This window comes from Castanea sativa, chromosome 3 (assembly GCF_040712315.1).
Source record: "Castanea sativa cultivar Marrone di Chiusa Pesio chromosome 3, ASM4071231v1".
Taxonomy (NCBI): Eukaryota; Viridiplantae; Streptophyta; class Magnoliopsida; order Fagales; family Fagaceae; genus Castanea; species Castanea sativa.
In genome coordinates, this window is record NC_134015.1 from 10,627,017 (window position 1) to 10,649,289 (window position 22,273).

General features: G+C 34.6%; 2 protein-coding genes across 4 annotated transcripts; one reads left to right on the top strand and one right to left on the bottom strand.

The window, feature by feature from the left end:
- Positions 1 to 1,822: 1,822 nt before the first annotated feature.
- LOC142627397 (putative serine/threonine-protein kinase PBL7) lies at positions 1,823 to 5,876 on the top strand. The gene is made up of 6 exons (XM_075801250.1): positions 1,823 to 2,281; positions 2,678 to 2,922; positions 3,635 to 4,023; positions 4,302 to 4,434; positions 5,034 to 5,123; positions 5,209 to 5,876. The coding sequence occupies exons 1-6, from the start codon at positions 1,960 to 1,962 to the stop codon at positions 5,359 to 5,361; spliced, it is 1,332 nt and encodes a 443-aa protein (XP_075657365.1). The 5' UTR covers positions 1,823 to 1,959; the 3' UTR covers positions 5,362 to 5,876.
- Positions 5,877 to 9,632: 3,756 nt separating this feature from the next.
- Positions 9,633 to 17,948, bottom strand: LOC142627396 (DNA excision repair protein ERCC-1). Of its 3 annotated transcripts, none has more exons than XM_075801247.1 (9): positions 17,648 to 17,948; positions 16,131 to 16,260; positions 11,900 to 12,003; positions 11,570 to 11,669; positions 11,353 to 11,429; positions 11,088 to 11,187; positions 10,875 to 10,946; positions 10,679 to 10,747; positions 9,633 to 10,506 (listed from the first exon to the last, which is right to left on the bottom strand). In XM_075801247.1, exons 1-9 carry the CDS (start codon positions 17,923 to 17,925, stop codon positions 10,204 to 10,206), a joined length of 1,233 nt encoding a protein of 410 aa, XP_075657362.1. In that variant the 5' UTR covers positions 17,926 to 17,948; the 3' UTR covers positions 9,633 to 10,203. The 3 variants fall into 3 exon arrangements, with proteins under 3 accessions (XP_075657362.1, XP_075657364.1, XP_075657363.1); XM_075801249.1 differs by having other exon boundaries at positions 10,659 to 10,747; positions 17,648 to 17,936; XM_075801248.1 differs by having other exon boundaries at positions 10,352 to 10,526; positions 10,659 to 10,747; positions 17,648 to 17,936.
- Positions 17,949 to 22,273: the final 4,325 nt, after the last annotated feature.

Genomic DNA, 22,273 nt, shown 5'->3' on the forward strand with positions numbered 1-22,273 from the left:
GTTAAGATTTTATTTCCTGAATGTAACAGTATACAGAGTGCCACATCATTTAAAATTTTAATGACGTGACTCTGGGTACATCTTTATTTATACAATTTAGTATGAACCTTGTACGGATCCATTTCAAATGGAAAGGATCCTTACTTTTTTTTTTTTTTTTTGAGAAACTAAAGGATCCTTACTAGTAGTTGAGGTGGATACTAAAAACTTAATACTAGGTCAATTTAAATTCATCACCAAGGTAGTAGACTACATATTAAAGTTTTTCATATTAATTTTTTGAACAATATCTTGTTCTTGATTATGAGATCTTTGATTGTATTCATAACAAATAAAATGTATTAATACCAATAAATAAAAAACAATAACTTTATACTTTATGAGCTTATCTATTAAATCAAACAAACACAAGTATTTATGGTAGGGCCTATAGTCATGAGCTCTCAACTATATATTTATGATCAATTTAGATGGTTTAAAATCTTACTTCCAACTTCACCTTGGCTCTGTTTAGCCAAAAAAAAAAACTTCACCTTGGCTCTTTCCTAGACGAGCATAGTATATATGCTCACGAGTGTCCCATTTTGTGTTTATTACTCTCTTTTTTCAACCATAATTGCTAGGACAGACCCAAGTAAGACAAATGATAATTTTGAAATCTTATGACAAGTAGAGGCTGCGTATATAATTCATTTCTTAGACAATACTTGATACTGAAAAGTCAAGCTCACCAGCTGGGCCTAGGAGTCAAAATGTAGATTAGCCAGTTCAGAAATAAAGCAAGAAAAAACTTATAGAACTCTTACTTTCTTTCTATGGTTCTTAGACAAATTGGATTTTAAGATTTAGCTTGTCTGGTACACATGCATGTGGCCTTGCTTAATGATTAGCAATCCCTCACAAGTTTGCCAGAACTGTCCAATGATTGAGTTCTGTTTCCCTAAATTCTATGCAGCCATTGACTTGAACAAAATTCTTCTCCTCTTTTCTTTTCCTTTTTATCTTCTCAGTAAATATTAGTTATGGATTTGACAAGGAATTGGAACCATATATATCATGCCAAATGAACTTTAATGAAGACATCATCTAATTCATGGGTTTAAGTTAATTTAGCTTGTAAAGTATATTGTTATTAAATAAAAAATTTGCGATCAAATCTCATAAAAAAACAAAATCAAATGACATTTTGGCTTGATTGTAAAGAACAATCCTCACATAGAACCAATATCACAAATTCAAATCCTATCATTTATATATATATATATATATATATATATATATATATATAATTTTTAAAATTGTCTAGTACAAAACAAACTCTTCAAACTAATTTTTAATGTGTGATTAAATCATTTTTCTGTGGTGGCACTAGGCAACCAAAAATTGTTATGGCTTTCTATTCCCTGTGGGTCAAGCAGCAATTTTATTGGTGGTGACATTACATGCACGGTTTCCTAGTCCACCCTCATTTGTGATAGAAGCTATCATCAAAATATCTTTGAATCTATCTACCAACAAGTTAAATAAAGAATTCAAAAGATGTAACATTTGCACACTGTTTTGTACATAATTAGCAAATAAATCATAGTTTTTTTTTATTTTTTGAGAAAGAGCAAATAAATCATAGTTGGATGGGGTATATGGATGTGAAATGGTGCAAAAGCTTCCAAGTTTTTTTCTGATACAAAGACAAAGACAATTCTATAGAAAATACATAAGATGGGACGAAATGAAATACAATAATACACAAAACCAATAATACAATAATACAATAATACACAAAACCAAGAGGTTTATCACGAGAGAGAGAGAGAGAGAGAGAGAGAGAGTAACCTCATAGGAAGGGAAACTCAACCTCCATACTACAAAGTTGCAACCCATCTTTTAGAAATCTCATCTCTCTCTCTCTCTCTTTCTAAGGCTTTGCCATTTTTCTATCTTGCATTGCTCTTTGTGCTCATGGAAGTCAACAAAACTATTGCACCTGCAAGCCCACCAGGTCCTAGTACTGCAAACAACCACACACAAAAACACGATCACTTAAATTCACAAATCCATAGCCAAAGCCATCACCATGGCATTTTCTCTTCCACTCTCATTCTTATACTCGTCATATCCATCATCTTTATTATCCTCCTTCTCGCCGTAATTCTAATCATTGTTCTGCTCAGAAGACTCAAATCTGCTAAAAACAATGACAATTGGAAGGAGCACAACAGCATGCTCAACACAAGTCGCAGGTTCATTGCTCATACCACTGTGAATGTCAATTCTAGCCCAGGTGATTACCTCTTTTTCAAAGTCTATAAATTTAATATTTTTAGAAGATGTTGGTCTTTAAAGGCTATGTTGGCTTATAGGAAATGTATCCAAGTTTCCATTTTCATGGTAAATGTCAAACTGTCAATGTCCTTTTATCGTCACCACTTTTTGGCCCTCCATTGTTATCTCATTTTCACAAAACAAATCATTTTCAACCACCCAAATATGCTTTCACATATAGTTATAAAAAATATGTGCTTTCACATGATTTATCCACATAACTTTATGACTAAAAATGACCCTATTGGATTTTTGTTCTTTTTTTTTTTTTTTTTTTTTCTATCTCTTAATAATCTTTCTCCCTTTCAAATTCTATTCAAATTAATTTTGATGTGCATGTCTTAAATTGTGGCAGATGTGAAGGGTGGGTGCCTTTATAAAGGGAATATGGGAAGGACAGCACCACCTAAAGTCAGAGGGGTCCAAGTGTATACATACAAGGAGCTTGAAGTGGCCACAGGTAAATTTAGTGAAGCAAATATAATTGGTAATGGAGGATATGGAGTGGTGTATCGAGGGGTCCTGAGTGATGGGACCGTAGCTGCAATTAAGATGTTGCATAGGGAAGGCAAGCAAGGGGAGCGTGCTTTCAGAGTTGAGGTGATTAAACTGACTGACTTCATTTATTAGTTTCTGTTCCTATTTGCTCTTTCTGTTCCATTTGTTTCTTTCTTAGTTTCTTGCTTCTATTGTGTTTTTTCTTGTAAACAGACTTGGAAAAGATTGCCATTTTGTCCTTATTGCTTGTAAGCAGTTGTATTATTTGAGATAGGAAAGGAGAGGCCTTAGTTTAATATGCAGAAATCCACTTCTTGCCTCATCTTCTAATATCACATGCATAAACAGTTTGCCTTGACCTTCTAATCAGTAATCACATTTCCAAAGCAAATTGAGACTTTTGACAAATCTCTCTCTCTCTCTCTCTCACACTCACACACACTGACATGGTCGTACATAAACATTAATATCATGCCTGTTTAGTACAACTTATTTTTCGAAAACAGGGTTGTTTAAAAAACTGAAACTAAAGAAAGGTGAATTTAAAAAAAAAAAAAATTAAAAAAAAAAGAGATTTACTTTGAAAAAGCTTTTATTCTAACAATATCCAATGTGATTCCTTTGAACTTGTTTGCCCCAACTTAAGGACATATTTTGTCTTGTTGGTAGAAAATAAAACCATGAATTTCGGAGTACCCAATTAATTTTTGTTCTATGTATGTATTTGCCAGCAAGCATTAATAAAGTCCTTTATCCTTGCACATGGGTGAGACACGATTATATGACATTTTATTCTTGTTCTTTAATGTTGTAGGTGGATCTCCTTAGCCGCTTACACTCTCCTTATCTGGTGGAGCTACTTGGCTATTGTGCTGACCAACATCATAGACTATTGGTTTTTGAATTCATGTCTAATGGTACACTCCAACACCACCTCCACCCCTCTCACATTCAACATAGGCCATTGAATTGGGGTACCCGATTGAGGATAGCCCTTGATTGTGCTAAAGCCCTTGAGTTCCTCCATGAGAATGCAACCCTATCCCCAGTTATCCACCGTGACTTCAAGTGCACCAATGTTCTACTTGATCAAAAATTTTGTGCCAAGGTGTCTGATTTTGGATTGGCCAAGACTGGGTCAGACAAAATCAATGGTCAGATTTCGACACGTGTTCTCGGGACCACTGGATATTTGGCACCAGAGTGAGTGCATCCATCACAGTCATGCACCTGATCTGTCTTTCAAAATCTTACTATACTTATGAAAATGCAGTGTTATACAAGCATGCACATGGGCATGTTAAGGTCCCTGTTAATTAGGCAAGATGTCACTTTCTTAGCATAGCAAAAATTCAAAATGACCATGTCAGTTTTAAATGCCTTGTACTTAATTCAAAAGATGAAAAAAATTTGAAAGTATATAATAAATCATTATCTTCTTATTAATTGTTTAGTTCATAAATTTTTTTTGGTTTATGTAGGTATGCTTCAACGGGTAAGCTTACTACAAAATCAGATGTTTATAGCTATGGTGTGGTACTCCTAGAGCTGTTAACAGGTCGCATACCAGTTGACACAGAACGACCCACTGGAGAACATGTCCTCGTCTCATGGGTTAGTACTTAGTAGACAAGCTCTATCAACTTTTCTCTCATAAAGATGCTAGCTGTGATGCTATATATATTTAAACCACAAACATATCTATTATCAAGAATGAAATGTTCTTTATCATAGCCTATTTATTGTAGTCACATTTTGAGAAGTAATATCAGCATCATTGAACCAGCATTGTATCTTTAACTAGAACTTTATGAGTGCTTGTTGTGCTATTATTCCAATGACTAGAGTAAAAAAAATGGTGTTCCTAATGAATTCACTAAGTTACAGCTTCTTCCTCCCATTTCTATACCATTATTAAAAATGTAAGTAGCAAGCTTCTTATGCTAGTTCTTTATGTCTCATAAGGCTTCTAGAGAGTGCAACACCATAAACCACTAAAAGGATACTTATTCTTCATAATCACAAAAAATACATGTATATTGTGTCACTAAAAGACACCCTAAATATAAATGTGCTGCAACAAATTTTCAACAACCAAAGACTCTTTGAAGTTATTATACATTGATTCTTTGTTCAATACCTCTAGTCCTAAACAACGAGCTAACGTTCAAAAGTTCTGAAAGTGTAATTTTGATCTATTCTGTGATTTACAGGCTCTTCCGCGATTAACCAACAGAGAAAAACTAATGGAAATGGTTGATCCGGCTCTACAGGGCCAGTATTCAAAAAAGGATCTAGTACAGGTCAGCTTGGCTTCTATCGTAATCATTATCACCATTATTGATTCTTAAATCCTACTAACTCAATTTTTACCATTTGATGTTGTAGATAGCCGCTATTGCAGCTGTGTGTGTGCAACCAGAAGCAGATTATCGGCCTCTAATGACCGATGTTGTCCAGTCACTAATCCCTCTAGTCAAAAACCTATCTTCTGTTTCTACCTCTAGTTCCTGTAGATTTCTAATAAGTCCCAGGTATTAGGGGCTACATTGAAAATTGTGTGATCAAGCTGTCACAGTGACTCTAAGCTGGTTCTTGTGAGAACTAAGTGACAACCACCCTACAATTTCACAGTGAAAAATAAAACCCTTATCTTTCAAAAATAAACTTTCAAAATGTGCAACATTCTCCTCTCTACCATACAAAAGAAGATTTTGTCATTTCCTCCAAGGTGATCATAGCAGGCTGGCTTGAGTTTTTCAGTTTCTTCTGAGACCCTAATTAGTACATTTTGTAGTATAACAGCAGCACTAGAGACAGCAATTGCTTTTAGATTTCTAAGCCTTGACTAGAGCTTTTGCAATATAAACAAAGCAGTTTCACGCATAGGATCTTGTAACCAGAATTCCATACTTGGAGATTGTACTCATAAATCTGAACTTGAAGGTCAAAGGCAGCTTGGGGCACTTAGGCCTGGTACATAAGCTGTGATTCTCCTTTGAGCATGTATCTTCAGTAACAATTTTTTGTAGATTAATTTATATATGTTGTTCAGACCCCCCCCCCCCCCCCCCCCAAAAAAAAAAAAACGCATTCAAAAACATGTTGTAAAAGATCAATATATATAAGGCTTCATCACTTGCTTTTGTCAAGAATTAGTTGCTCTCCTAGTGGAATTAAAATTTGACATTTATGTTCTTTATGAATTTCAAGGAACAAATTACTCTCCTGATGGAGTACCATAATAAATTAATCCATCATGGTTAAATAGAATTTTTTTTTTTTTTAGAAACAACCCCCCCCCCCCCCCTACACACACGCATAAGGAAGAGGAAATGAGGTTTTAATACAAAAACACACTATAAACTCCAAGAAGGGTGAGACAATTTATGATGATAAAATACAGCTTAACACAGTTTATCAAGGTTAAGAAATAGTGAATTTGATTATTTTAAAATTATTGTAACACATAGGATCATACAAATGACCATACACACTCTGAGGAATTAACGCACTTCTTTAAATGCTTTGAGAAACAAAATGGGTAAGTACCAAGGGGTAAGGAACTTCGGCTGGATAATTACATTTCCATGGGAGCATTGAAATGCCTTAAGAAAGGGTGAATAAGCAAGTTCAATGGTTGCATGGAGTATAACTTGAAAAATATTGTTGTCTATATATGTTCTCTTGTTGACTCTAATTCTCAGAAAAGAATCAAATATTATTTCTTTATATATATATATATATATATATATATATATGTATATATATATATATAAAACTTTTTTTTTTTAATTTATAAATTTTAAATTCAATAAACCAATGAAATTAAACTCTCCCAAACAAGCGCTTACCCATATTCTTGGAAGAGTCGGTTGAGGCTCTTGCAAATTATAGCGTTAGGTTCAACTCCCTGGACTGGCAATGCACATAGTTTGCAGATGATGATTATGTAAATTGTAAACACACCCAAAAATAAATAAATAAATAAATAAAAGGAAGAGGAAGGAAATCATGGGAGTGAAATTCATTTTATTGATAATTTTCATCCTGGAGGGGCCCCTTCACACATGGTACAATAAGAAGCCATCATATTTTACTGCATTTGGTGAAAGCAAGGTGCAAAAATGCAGCCTATATGGGGCCCAAATATACAGAATCAAATGGGCAAAGAAGATAACCATGTTAAAAGGACCAAAGGAAAGGCCAAGGGGCAGAGCTATCTATGATGTCGTTTCCTCATAGGCTCAAATTCTAACCCCAGAGAATCTTGAAGGAGCAGTTCAATAATTTAAAAATATGCTTTGTAACTAACCTTGTATGTTTCCCTTCTGTAAAATATGTAGGGAGAATAAGTACTTCCCATCTTGGGTATTATATCATCACTAGGTTAAAAAATGTGTAAAAGTTTTCAACTGAATAATTTTTATGAATTATAAGATTGGTATGAGACAATTTTAGGTACCTAGTAAAATTAAGAGAGATCCTTATGTAGGTCCTTTATGTCCTGAATCAGTCTTATTTGTTGGGAGACAACTATTGTGGGAATTATATACCCTAGAAGTCTCTTAGGTAAGGGACAAAAGGAGTATTATAAAAAAAAAAAAAAAGAGACAAAAAGAGTGTCCAGTGTAATAATTCATTTGCCCTAAAATGACAATAGGGTCTTCAGTGGAATACTGGTGAAAGCTAAAGATGAAAGCAAACAGAAAGGACTAAATTCAAGAAGCATAACTTTAGTACAAGAAGTATCTTAAAAGCATCCCAAAGTCCTATTGATGTAGGACAACCTAGGCTTCCCACCTAGATTAATCCCACACTAGACCTTAGGCTTCACCACCTAAGGTTGTTTGGATTTACCACCAAATCCCACACTAGACCTTAGGCTTCACCACCTAAGGTTGTTTGGATTTACCACCAAACCTAATGCAATTTTTGCATGAATAAACACTGAATAATATTAATAATCATTTGATTGCAAAATAAACCAACAAAAGCTTTATATACAACCTTTAGAAATCACAATGACAAAGGTAAACTTTTTTAATACAAATCCTAAACAATTTCAAATACTAATCTGATAATCCTAAACAATCTCAAATATTAATCAAATGCTAATGATAAACCCAAAGTAAATATAAAGATAACATAAATGATAAATGATAATCTTCATAGATATGCTATAAAGTGGAGTCCACACCAGCTCCCCTAGGTGGGAGACACTTGGCCTTGTTGAGTAAAGTTCACAAGGATCAAATGACATCAAAGGAACCCCAATCATATATACACAAACTCACCGGGTCAGCATGGAGACCTTAATTTATACCTATTGCTTAATTTTCACTGTCACTACTACTATTTTAAGCCTAAGAATTATGCATCACAACAAGAGATAGTTTCTGTAACAGGCGAAGTCCTTGAAATTAAGTGTCACTGTTGCTTGGGATTGTTAGAATGGTATAGATGTGACTAGCTCAAATAAACTGATATAAAGTTTTGTTTATTTATTTCTCCATTTCTTTTTCTTCATTTTTAATTACTAAGGTTATGTTTGGTAACAGTTTTTGTTTTCGATTTTCAAAATTTTGTTTTTGGGAATATAAAAAAAAAAACAATTTTCTTGTATTTTTGAAATAAAAAACATGTTTGGTTAGTTGAAATTAAAAAGCTAGGTTTTTGTATTAAAAAAAATACTAAAATATATTGTTCCTAGGATTTGAACTCTAATTGCTAACTTATTAAATGAGACAGTTTCATTAAATTAAATACGTATTTTCATTAACTTTTGAAAATTAAAAACTAAAAGTAGCTTTTTACATGTTTTCAGTTTCCTTCACAAATTGAGTTTTGAGAACAATTTTTGTTTTTTGTCCATTTTGATTTACCAAACAAGTTTTTTAGTCTCAAAAATAGAAAATTGTTTTTGAAAATAGAAAATAAGGAGAAATAATAGTTACCAAACATACCCTAAGGTTCTCAAAGTTACCCTAATAACACTAATTCAGTGTGGCATTGATGGACATGGACTAAGAAAGCATAAACTTCATTGGTATAAGTTGATGAAGAGGGATTTGGCTTGTCCTAGGTGTCTTTGCGCATTGAAAGGGTAGATAGATGCACGCCATTTTTACACACACGGCATGCCTATGTTCTAAGTATAAAAAATTGAGACAATAATTAAAATTATGCAACCAAGTAACCAACCCTAAGTAGTTGGAGTTACCTATTAAGGAATTCTAATATCTATTCCATCTAGAACCATTGATCTCACTTTACTCTGAACTCAATTTCTTCCCAAGCAGGCACCAAACTTTTAGATTCTCTAATAAACCTGTTTCCTTTTATTAGAAATTTTTTAACAAAAGCTTGATGATAAAATGTCCATCACTGCATGTCTCATGTGCTTCACAGTCCTCATCATTGATCTCACTATGCATAAATAGACTAAAATTCCTTGGGCAGTTTCAAACTGTAATATCTGGTTACAGCGTCCTTCCATTCCTTATCTGTATTCTCTTATTCTTAATATCAGACCACTTCCTGACTGGGATTTGTCTCCTGCAAAATTTCATCATCTCCCACCATCTAGCTATATCAACTTACAATCATCATGACTTTGATGGGATTCTCAGTATTTCCCAGCCCTGTTAACCAATTTTAACATACTAACACTGCATGCATCGAGAATAATGCAAACATGGTAACCCTGCAAGCATCAATAAAAGGAATCCCACATTGGCATTTTATGCTGTGAGGCGTCGAACTCCACACTTGCAAGCCCAACAATAAGATAAAGACTGCAGGCATAGTGATTTAACTACAATCTAGTTCAATGTACATCAGATTCTGAAGCAATGTAGCAAACCTACTTTACAAGTTCATCAAGAATGAAACATTATTTCTGGGAGTCTGTCAAGCTTCAATAAATCATACCACACAGTTCATCATACCAATAGAATTCAGTATAACAAATTTCTTATGAGCCACTCAAGGGCATTATAGTGCTCTTTTCTTTTTTGGCAACCTTTGAAAAGACTGCCCATTTTCATTGCAGAAGATGATAGTTAACACTACAGAATATGTGCTTCAAGGTGTGTGTCTATATACATACCAATACATAATGACTTTCAGATTTTTATCTTGTGTTGATCACCAGTTGAACAAAATTAGTGATTCAGATCTTTTGCACCACCTCATATAGGAGAGCATTAGAGTAAGTGTGCCTCACTAATGCATTTGCAGCTCTACCACAATCAGTTTTCTTCCCAGTGCGCCATAATAAGGGAAAATATCAATTATTTCCCCTTCACCCAGCCCTCCTGCTTGCGGTTACCTTGAAATCTGGAAAGGTATATCCACTTGGAGCAACTTCACGAGGAATTCTTATTTTTCAGCTTCTGATTCGACACTAGCCCTTGTTTCTCCCTTCTTCTCCCCTGCCATTTTTGCATTCTTTTGACCAACTTTATCAGCATACTTGGCAAAAGCAGCAGACAGGGCAGATTTAACTGTCAATTCAGGCTCATTCTTCTTGTTGCTTGCATCTTCTGTGGCCTTCTCCTTTCCTTTCTCTTCACTCACTGAGCCAGGTTCAGTATTGTTCTGGACAGGAGTTTCAGGAACAGCAGGGCGGCTGGCAACAACACGCTTGAATGGCTCATGAAAAGTGTCATACAAGCGTTTTACCTGATGAACAGAGTAATTTCCTTTTGTTTCACACCATCAATTCCTTACTTAAAGGTATTCAAATTTTAAAAAATGCCTCTAGCTTATATATGCAATCAACTGAATAACATCACACAAGAAACAAGAACCTATTATAGTATGACTTGACTCACTTTAAACCATGGAAAAGTACCTTGCGCTCTCCTATTCCAGGGCATCGAGCTAGATCTTCCATTGATGCATCCATGATATGAGAAAGGGACTGCATTAACATGACAATTGGCATATCGATATTTACACCAAAAATAGTAACCAAAAAAATAAGAAGAAGAAGAAAGAAAGAAAGAAAACTCCTAATGGAAAGATCCAGGTGAAAAGCAGCATCATACCCCAAATGTAGTACCAAGGGTCACTACATCAGTCTTGTTAACATGTCGAACCGTTGTAAGAGCATGAGTTAGCTACATTTAAAATGAAATAGGTTCAGTTCAATTAACTCACAGTGCTACACTGAACAAATCACCCTAGATATTTCAAATTTAAGCAAATTAATATAAAAAACATAAATTGATTCTAAACCAATGAGAACCAAAATATAATACCCGTGATAGATAGTCTGTATCCATTTGGCCTTGAATAATGTCTGCAGGCTTGTTTTCATATACTTTTATAGTCTCCAAGTAGCGACCACATTCCTCCAAGCTATAACAGAAAATAGCCAAAAGGATAGGTAGTTAGAGCCATAGAAAATCTGAAAAAGATGTTTTGTTACTGGTAATAAGAACAGAACCAGGCTCCTTATACACTTGAATAGATGTCTTTAGCATATTACATATGGTTGTCATCTGTATTTAAAGAGGTAATTACCTCCAAGCACATAATAGTGTACAGTCATGAAGCAGAGCTGTTTTAGTAACTTCAAGTAAAGGCTTAGCTACATCTTCCTGAAATCAATGAAAAGGAAAAATGTAAACTCGTTCATTTATATTAACAACAAAACTTCTAATTCATATGTCCACATGGATCATTAAAAAACTTGGATAAGAAATAATTATATTACAGACAAGAAAGCAGGGTGGCTTACCACATCGACATGACATAGAACAACACGGAGCTTGAAATTCTTTTGCAGTTCTCTGATTCGGTAATATAGGTAGTCTGGGTGCAGCAGATGATATCGAAGACTGCATCAATTGGTAAACTTAATATACATATTGAAGCATAGGGATGGATTTTTAAAATTCATATAATAAAATGATTAAATAGAAATGACAAGCTAGGCCACTCTATATATCAAAGCCATGCCCAATATTTTTGTGAACTAAGGTTCTAACAGAAGAAGTCCCTCAATAAAGCACCAAGTTATCACCTTAAAAACATAGAAAATGATATATATAGGTGCAAGTGTTCAAACCTCAGATAGAGAGCACATGAGCTTTGACCAAGTAAGTAGTCACAAACAATATCTGCAAAAGCCCACCTCACATTCCTGATATGTTTGAGCAAGGGGTTTCCCTTCTGAAAAAGGAGAGAGGACTTTCACATTCAGGCTAAGTAAAAATAACAGACAACTCTGTAAATGGTACTAAGCATTTCTGCTGAGAACAAACATTTTATTGGACCAAAAAGTTCAGTAAGAAGATGTTATTAAAATTTAGATATTCCAACAGTTACCCTCAAGCTTTTAAGGAAAATACGATAGATTTCACAGTATCGAAGAGAGTAATTGTATCAATAAGGAAAAATGCTAGCCACTAGTCTAGTCACAATTGAGGTTCCTTGTAGTTAAAGCCCAGATTGAGCTAGTACATACCCAACTTGGGACTCAACACATACCCTCACAACACACTCTCAACTAATTCAATTCGATATTCAATGAATCTAAGGTATCACATTAATTACATCACAAATATTCCAAATTGTTTAGTGTACGATAGTATTACTGCTGCCTTTCCCTCTCCTTCTAAGTTTGTCCCATGTCCTACTGAGCTACGACATAACTTGTGCAACTAAAAAAGTTAAACAGCTTTGATCAAAAATTTTTATTCCACCCTTCGTTAATTGATTTTCCGACCGTTTGTCTACTCTTATTATGCTGAGGGTACGAAAATAGAATAGAACTTCAAGATCCAGTTGTTGATAGAAGTTATTTTCTCCAACCCAGTTTAGGGAAAATCTACTTTTATATGTAAAAAATAAGAGAATAGTCTTTTCCTAAATGAGTCACTATGTAGCAGAGTGATATGAGCTATACTTCATAGTTTGGGCAAAATTTATGAACAATTCCTTAGGGGAAATACATTAGGTTTCCCCATTAAATTCAAACACATGGTTGCATTGACCAATGAAGCACAAAAAGTGTCATTTTTTCTAGGACAATTAAATACAATACAGCTATTTGGTTGAATTTAATTGGAGAACCTAATATATTGCACCTATGGAACTGTACCTAGTTTTACCCTTTAATTTATTAATTTTTTGATAAGTAAGAATGATATATATACGAAAGGCTACTCTATGCAAGAAAAGCATAGAGTAGACCAGAAAAATACAAGAATGGAAAAAGAAAGCAGGGAAAATACAAAAAAAGAAAAAAAAGAAAAAAAAAACCAAATAGCAGAATAATTACAAAAGAGAAAGAGAATGAAGAAAAGAAGGGAGAGAGTCACTAGTCATGAGTCCCCAGGCCTGAGACCAATCAAACAAAGTTTCACTAAACAAAGCACGCATTTGATCACCAAACTTATCCAAATCCTCAAAAGTTCATCGATTTCATTCCTTCTAAAGACACCATAGTATGCACAACGGAACTAAATTCCAGATCTAAGATGAATGCTTCCCCACCCAATTCCACCATTCAAAAAGCACACCTGGAATCGATCTAGGTATGACCCATGACACTTCAAAGGTTATAAAAACAAAGCTACATAACCGATAAGTCATCTCACAATGAAGAAGCAAGTGGTCCACCGTCTCCCCACAATGTCGACACATAAAACATCAGTCCATAAAATCCAAGCCTCTCAATCTCAGATTATCACCCGTTAGGATCTTATTCCAAGCTACACACCAAATGAAGAAAGAAACATGTCTAGGGACCTTAACTCTCCATATACCTTTCCAAGGAAAAACAATTGAGGGGGAATTCTGCAATTTGTTATAATACGACCGAATGTCAAAATCTCCATTAGGCTTCAACTTCCATCTCAACCGATCTCCAACATCCATTGAAAGGGTATTGGCTCCCACGATAAGAAGAAAATGCAGCCCTTCCTCCATCTCCCAATCATTAAATTCCCGAATAAAACGAACATCCCAAATTCTTCTATCCTCCGCCCCCTAGCCTTGACAAAGAAGCTACAACAGAGACCTCCTTGTCAATAGCAATGCCATACAACCTCGGGAAAGTAACTTGGAAAGGTTGATCTCCATACCACCCATCCTGCCAAAACCTCACTCTATTCTCCAACCCAACAACAAACTGAGTATTTTTGCTAAAGTCCTCCCAGCTCATACGAATGCCTTTCCACAAACCACACCCATGTACTCCCCTACCTAACTTAGAGGTCCATCCCCCCCACCCTTCCCCAAACTTTGAAGCTACCACCCTTCTCCACAGCCGATTCTCCTCTTTCCCAAACTGCCACAACCATTACCCCAATAATGCTTTATTGAAAGTAGTAAGTTTCCTTATACTTAAATCACCATTGGCTATGGGTGCACAAACTTTATCCCATCCTACTAGATGAGTCTTGCTATCACTCCATAGAAAATCTCTTTGCAATTTTTCAATTCTATTAGCCACATAAGTAGCAATAGTGAATAGCGATAAAAAGTAAGTGGGAAGACTAGATAACGTACTCTTAGGTAACGTCAATCTACCCTCCTTAGACAAATACAACTTCTTCCACCCAGCCAACTTCCGCTCAATTTTTTCCAAGATAGGATTCCAAATTGAAGGAGAGATATGTGAAACCCCCAACGACATGCCAAGATAAGACATGGGTAAAGTTCCAACTCTGCATCCCAAAATTTCAGCCAAGGCATGCACATCATCTACCTCCCCTATTGGAACCATTTCACTATTCTGCACATTGACCTTCAAACCTGTCCTGTCATAACCTGAAAACAAAGTAACAACAACCGAATATGCAGAATTTGCTCCACATCTGCATCACAAAAAAGAATAGTGTCATTTACAAACAATAGATGTGAAACACATTCCCCACCACCCCTCCTACCCTCAACTTTAAAACCACGGATTAAGCCAACTTCCTCCACTCTTCTCAACATCCTACTGAACACCTCCATCATTATCAAAAAGAGCATAGGAGATAGCAGATCCCCTTGTCTTAAGCCCCCTTGAACTACCAAAAAAATCAACTAGAGACCTATTAATCAAGACCGAGAGCTGGACTGTGAAGATACAAGTACGAATCCACTTACACCACTTCACCCCAAAGCCCATCCTATTCAACAAATCCAGAAGAGCCTCCCAATTCACATGATTGTATGCTTTCTCAATATCAAGTTTACATATGACCCCAGGAACCCGGCTCTTCACTCGACTATCAACACATTCATTCGCAATAAGAACCGAGTCAAGGATTTGTCTCCCACCCACAAAGTTATTCTGAGTTTTAGAAATCAACTGATCTAAGACCATTCTCATGCGATTAGCCAAAACCTTAGCCAAAATTTTATACACACTCCCCACCAAGCTAATAGGCTAGAAATCTTTAATATTAGAGGCATCATTCTTCTTTGGAATTAAAGCAATGAAAGTAGCATTAAGAGATTTTTCAAACTTACAGTATTGCAAAAAACTCATCAAAGACTGCTAAGACATCTTTTTCCACTACTCTCCAACAATGATGATAATAAACCATAGTAAACTCATCCGAACCTGGAGATTTGTCCCCTTCCAAGTCTCTTACAACTTGAAAAATCTCCTCCCTCTCAAACTTTGTTTCAAGTCAAACCCTCTCCATATCCCCAATACAATCAAACTCCAAGCCTTCCACAAAAGACCTCCACCCCTCAGACTCCTTATACAAGTTTTTGTAAAACTGTACTACCTGAGCAATTACCTTGGATTCCTCCTCAAAAACCACTCCATCCACCTCCAATATCCTCAGATGGTTATGCCTCCTATGGGAATTTTCCATCTTATGAAAGAACTTGGTGTTGTTATCCCCTTCCTTAATAGATAACATCCTAGATTTTTGTCTCCAGGAAATTTCTTCCAAAGAAAGAAGATGCTCCACTTTGGACCTCAAATCAACCCTAACTAATATTGATCAATACAGTCATACCAAATCTTCTTCTTACCATTTTGCACTGTTAACACATACTTCTATCATAATAAGGAACAGACACTGAGATCAATATTATATCAACAAATGAGATGTGGCATCCAAAAATTCTGGGAAAGTAATTATAAAGGTGCATGTATTATTGTATTGTCTTGTGAACAAATCCATCACTTCCAGCAGGAACCTTACAATACATCTACCACTACCAACAAATGCCTGGAGTTCAAGTTAATGAACAGTTGCCGTAGTGACAACATCATCTACAACAGGCCCGGCAGCTATGATGCATATCAAATGCTTAAAAACAAAGAATGCCCCAAATAGCCTTACCTGTCTGTGGCTCACAAGAATTGCATTGCGACTCTGTGTGGCAAGTGATGTTGACAACGGTGATGAAGTAACAGGAGCAGCAGCAGAAGCCCGTGACGAAGAAGATGGTGGATGAGATTGACCAATTTGTCTAAAACAAACAACAGACGACATGTAACATGTCAATTTTAAGCCCCAAAGAAACAACAAACCACAGAAAGCATCTAAAAATCAAACAAAAGCATAGAAACAAACTTCCTCACCCCAAGATCAACCACTTTGAAAATGAGAACAACAACAAATAGAAAAAATAAAAAATAAAAACTTATGAGTGTTCTAGTTTTAGGTTCTTATTGATTGTCAGAATTAAAAAAATTAACCTGCTAATGCCAACAAGAAGGCACCTAAAATATTCAATGCTAAACGGTTGTCTTAGCTTCATCATCTAAAGTTCTTTGTTTCCTCAGGTACAAATCAACAAAAACATTAGAAACAGAACCTAACATTCCTCGAGAGTCAAGACTAAACCCTAATTCTACCTTTGCTCCCTGAGAATAACGCTCGCATTGAAATAAAATTTCTTTTCTTTTTTTGGTCCTTCAACTTTTAATTTTTTATTTAGGTAAGAATAATTTTATTGAAACAAAACTACCTTGTGAAAATGGTCATGAAGTAGCCTAAAGAATTACAAATGGAGAACTACCTACATATAAATCAAATCTATAAAAGAATGAATAGAGTCACTATTTGTAAGACCCAGCACAAAAGACCACTCATAATTTACTCAACTATTTGGTACCTGAGTAAAAAAAAAAGAGCTCTTTTTACCACAAACACATTGACCAAATTGCATATTGCATAATTTACTCAAACTTTCCTCTCTTACAAACAAAAGCCAAGAGAATAGGCAAAAGTTTTGCCGCAAAACTTAGATACAATTCCTTAGGTGTTGAGCTGTACGTTAGGTTCCCTGATTAAATTCAAATGCATGGTTGCATTGACCAATAAAGCACAAACATTTTATCTTTTCCAATGAAAATTAAATTCAATACAGCTGTGTTTAAATTAATTGGAGAACCTAACATATTGAAGCTAAGGAGCAGTAACTAAGTTTTACCCCAACAGAATCCTCAAGCCCCTAGATTTCCTTCCCCTCCATTCCCAAATCCATCAAAACCAAGAAAACGATCACAAAACCTCCCCATAGTCACTTTCCACCAAACCAAATAATAACCCAACATTTTCCTACAATATAACCCAAATGGGTACCTCAAGTCTAAATTCTAGAACCATAGAACTCTCCCAGAAACCAAACTTCCTCCAGAAAAAACAATAACCCAATTTCCCCAAACAAATAACAACAAAGTACTCTTATAGACAAACAAAAAAAGATAACAGTTTCGAATACAGCAGGAAAATGGGTAACTCAAGAATAAACTATACCACTAGAAAACCTCCTAAAAAACCCAACTTTGAACCAAAACAAACAGAAACAACACCACCAATGAATTTAGAATTGAAAAGAGCCAAATGGGTACCTGGAAATAGTGCCATCCAAGGCCTGTGAGGACTGTGAAGAGGAAGAGGTATTGGAGGGTGGTGGGGTGTAGAACTCAGAGGATTTGATGAAAGAGAAGGCTTGAGAGAAGGACTTGGAAGGGTTGAAGAGAGAAGGTGGGGTTGACTTTGACTGTGAGCTCTCAATAACTTCCTGATAAGATGGTATCTTTATCACTGTTGAGGAAGAGGAGCTCTTGTTCCTCTTGTGCTGGTTTTGCTGTGAGTTTTGTTGACCTTCCTCTTCCTCATTCTCCATGTTTTTTTTCTGTTTCTCAAGACTGTTGCAGAGAGACACAACGAGTGGTAGTGTAAATCAGACTTGGGCTGGGCCTTTCGATGGGGATGATTTCAATTCTCACAGAAATCCAACCCATTACGTTTGGATTGTATTTCATCTGTTGCAGCACTTTCTAAAATCGGGTTGGGTCGAGTCACAGGGTTTTTTCTACCTAACCTGCTAAGGTAGAGTTTTGAAATTCTCAATCCAACTTAACATGGGTTGGGCTGGGTTCGGTCGATGTATTGTGTTGCATTGTTTCATTTCTCGTAAAGAAATTTAGACTTTCATCAACTATTTAAGCTTTTCTTAATAATATATTATTACAATTCATATAATCTACCTAAATATTTATATTCCAAAATTTTGAATTTATCAAAACTAATTCTCAAAATGCTAGAATGAATCAAACTAAAATATGAAAACAAGAGTTATAAAATTAATTTATATGCATATAGTGGGTTAGGTTAAGTTAGATAAGTTAAAAAAACTATCAACCTGAACTCAACCTAACCTGAGGCTTAAAATAGAATTGCGACCCAACTCCGACTCACCAACCCATAAAAACCAACCTAAGGTGTCAATTTGGGTTGAATTGGGTCGGTTTTGTTGGGTTGGTGGGTTAGATGCATGATCCTATTCTAAAATTTTCAAGTTGAAAGTGTTTGACTTAATAAATGTCTTTTTATAAAGTTTTTTTTTAATTTTATTTTTACTACATCTTTCCACAAAGCACTATTGTTATCGTAGAAATACATAAGTTCAAATTTTGTTTACACCCAAAATTAGTTGGTGTTTTAACCTAATAAAAAAGAATTATTATTATGAAGTAGACAATCTAGTTTCAACCTTCAAATCATATCATACTCATTAGTTTATCAAAAATAAATTATTTCTTATGTTGCAAATATAGACTCACTTAACATTTTTGGTGACATAAAGTTTTAACGTGTTACGCAAATAATTATTTGCCAACCTCTCACTATTTCTTTCCATTACACCAAAATAATTCGATCATATCAAATGTTAATACAACAAAATTAATATAATTGTATTAGACATAATATCAATCTATAAATCAAAAGTCGTTGCAATAGTAACTTAAAAGTGGTAAATTATTATATTAATAATAATTAGCTGCAATAACTTATAATTTTCTATTGTAATAGAGGCTTTAATACAAAATTGTATTAAGAAATTTTTTTTTTTTTTGCAATAACTTTAATTAAAGAAATCATTGTAATAACTTGATATTAAAAATTTTGCAATTTATTACAATGGAAATTTCAAAGTGACAGCTTATTACAGCAAATATATATATATATGTGTGTGTGTGTGTGCGTGCGCGCACGTGTGTGTAATAAGCTTAAATAATTGGTATCAAATTATTACAATGATTTCTTCAATTTAAGTCATTGCAAAAAAAAATATAAATGCAATTTAGTATCTGTGGGGTTTTGGGCTTCGGCCGAGAGCGTGGGGCTTTGGTTGAGATCGTGAGTAGTTCGAATCCGAGGAGGAATATCTCCTCGGATAAGCTAAACGCAAATCGGGCATAGATCCTAATTATCAAAGTGACATTCCAGGAAGTTCTAATAATAGGGACGAGCATCATGAACGTACAAGAGGGATAAGGACTTAAAAATATCTAAGGGAAAGCTATTACACCGCATTGAATGCCCTACAGCTAACTTTTTTATCGCATTTATGTGGAAAAGACCCCTGAATAGTGCCACATCGGCAACCACAACTCACAGAAAGCCAGAAAGAGTGTCTGATGGGACAAACACTCAAGTGGTGGCTCAAAAGATCAATAAGTGTAAAATTAAGATCATCCAAAAGAAACTACATAATGGAAAAGGCTCTTCATAAAAAGGGGATGGAAAAAGGAGAAGAAAAAGCACTGTAGCAATCTCAACAACTCCTGTAATCATTGTCATCCAATATATACTAAAACAGAGCTCTTCGGATTGTGCCAAGGACAAACTTTCTCGCACAAACTGGGTTCAATTCTTGTTAGCTCCTCATCCAAAACCATATTAACTATTATCCATGCACTAAAACTTAGCTCTTTAACCCATTCTCTACAAATTTATTGTACTGGGTTCACTGGGTCAAGATCTCTTACATTTTAAATTTGGTTTGAAAATTGTGTCCCTACAGTATTCATGCCTCTCTTACAACTAAAAATTATAAGTTATTGCAACTAATTATTAATAAAGTAATAATTTACCATTTTTAACTTTTAAATTATTATTACAATGACTTTTAATTTATAGATGTGATATTATGTCAGATACTGTTATACTAATTTTGTTATATTAACACTTAATGTAATATACTTATTTTGGTATAGTGATTTGCGGGTATATTTGTTCTTGTTTTGCATTGTGATTGTGGGAGGCTTTTAGAGAGGCAATGGATGGTTTAACTACAATATATATTGTGAGAGAAACAGTTGAGTAGATGTTTTGGCTAAAAATGGCAGAAATCAAGTAAATAAAATAATAACCACACGGGGGTGTGGCTTAATGGTAGGAGTTTTCGTTCTGCACCCAGAGAGGAGCGGTTAAAGCGATAGCCCTAGTAAGACCCGTGTAGTACATGTGATATTACCCATTACTATCACGTGGCGTGGAGTCGATGAGCCCACACCAGAGTCCCTATTTTTTTATTCAGCAAAAAAAAAGAAAAAGTAAATAGAATAATAGAACATACTCACTATCCCTCTTTTGTACAGCAAACTAAAAGTTGCTAGTTATTATGGGTTGGGATAACAGTAGAGAATGACCCTCTTTTGTTAAACAACCCAATAATGTAATATATTTTGTATAAACTCTTTTCTTATTGTCTAATAAAAAAATGTTCTTTGTGTAAATGAAAATTATTCTTTTAAAAAAAAAAAAACTCTACTTCTTTCATCACTTTTGGAAATTTCTAAAATTTTTCTGGTTAAAAGATGTTAGATTTAATAAAGGCGTGTTTGGTAGCAAGTTTTTTAAAAGTGTTCTAACAATGCACTAAAACTTTTTCCAAGATTGGGAAAACATTTGTTTCTTGCTATTTTTAGAATAAAAATTATATTTGACATGATATAACTCAAAGTCTCAAAACTTGTTTTGAGAAAATAAAAGGCAATTCCCTCAAAAATAATATAAAATAAATGAAAGGCAAAAAAAATTTTGGTAACCAAAAATTATTTTTTTTGAAAATGTATAAATTTTAAGAGCTGAATAGGTAAAACAAATTCCATATATTTCCACAAACATCTCATGGGCAACGCATCCAAATTGAAGTTTTAACTTTTAACCACAAATCATCACCAAAATAAAATCCATGTTACAATTTATGTAATCGTGTTGCTCATTGGGCTGACGTGCTAAAGAGGATGAATAGGTGTTAATCTTGTTGGAAGAATGTACCTCTTTTTTCCATTCAATGGTTGAAAATGATATTTTTTGAATAAAACCTCTATCTTTTTTTTTTTTATATATAAATATTTATAAAAAAAAAACCTTCTAAGCATTTATATTTCAATAATGAAGAGTTTTATTGCCAGGCCTCACCTTGGACCAGATTAAGGTTTTGAATGTGTCAAAATTTAGAATAGGCCTGGGCAAGAAGTTCTTCCAGAACAGAACAGAAGTTCGGTTTGCATGCTATTGCCTATAAGTTGGTCATGTTTTGGTTTAGGTTGGCTATAATGTCCCAGACACAAGCAATTTATTTTTCAATCATGGTGATTTAAAAAAAAAAAAAAAAATTTTGAATATCCTCATTTTCCCCTCATCAACAGTAAAGATTAAATTCTAATTCTCACTTACCTTTTTGTAGAAGAAACTGAGTGTCATATTTTGTTTACTAAAAAACATTAAACATGTGATTCTCCCAAAAAAAAAAAAAAACACATTAAACATGTGAAACATCATAGTGAAATGCATTTTTGTGTTGCTTGTACGAACTTAACCAAAAAGTGATTAATCTTAGACATCTCAATCAATTTTTTTTCAGATAAGATAAACAACTTCGAGAATTTAGAACATGTGAGAAGTTGTGGGGGGAACTTGAAGTAAAAGGAGTGACTTTATTCGTTTTTTTTGGCAGACTTTATCTATGATGCCGAGAATCTGAGATCACGAGCATGTAGCATTGCAAGTCACAGAATACTTTAGCAGCCATCTGAGCCATAATGACATTAAATGAGTAGCTAAGTGCAGCATCAGCATTTTTTATGAGCCACTTGGGGTGAGTTCAAGTATATATAGGCTTGAAAAGTTTGACTAACGTAACACCATGAATTCTCATTTCACATGATACTTATCAGGAG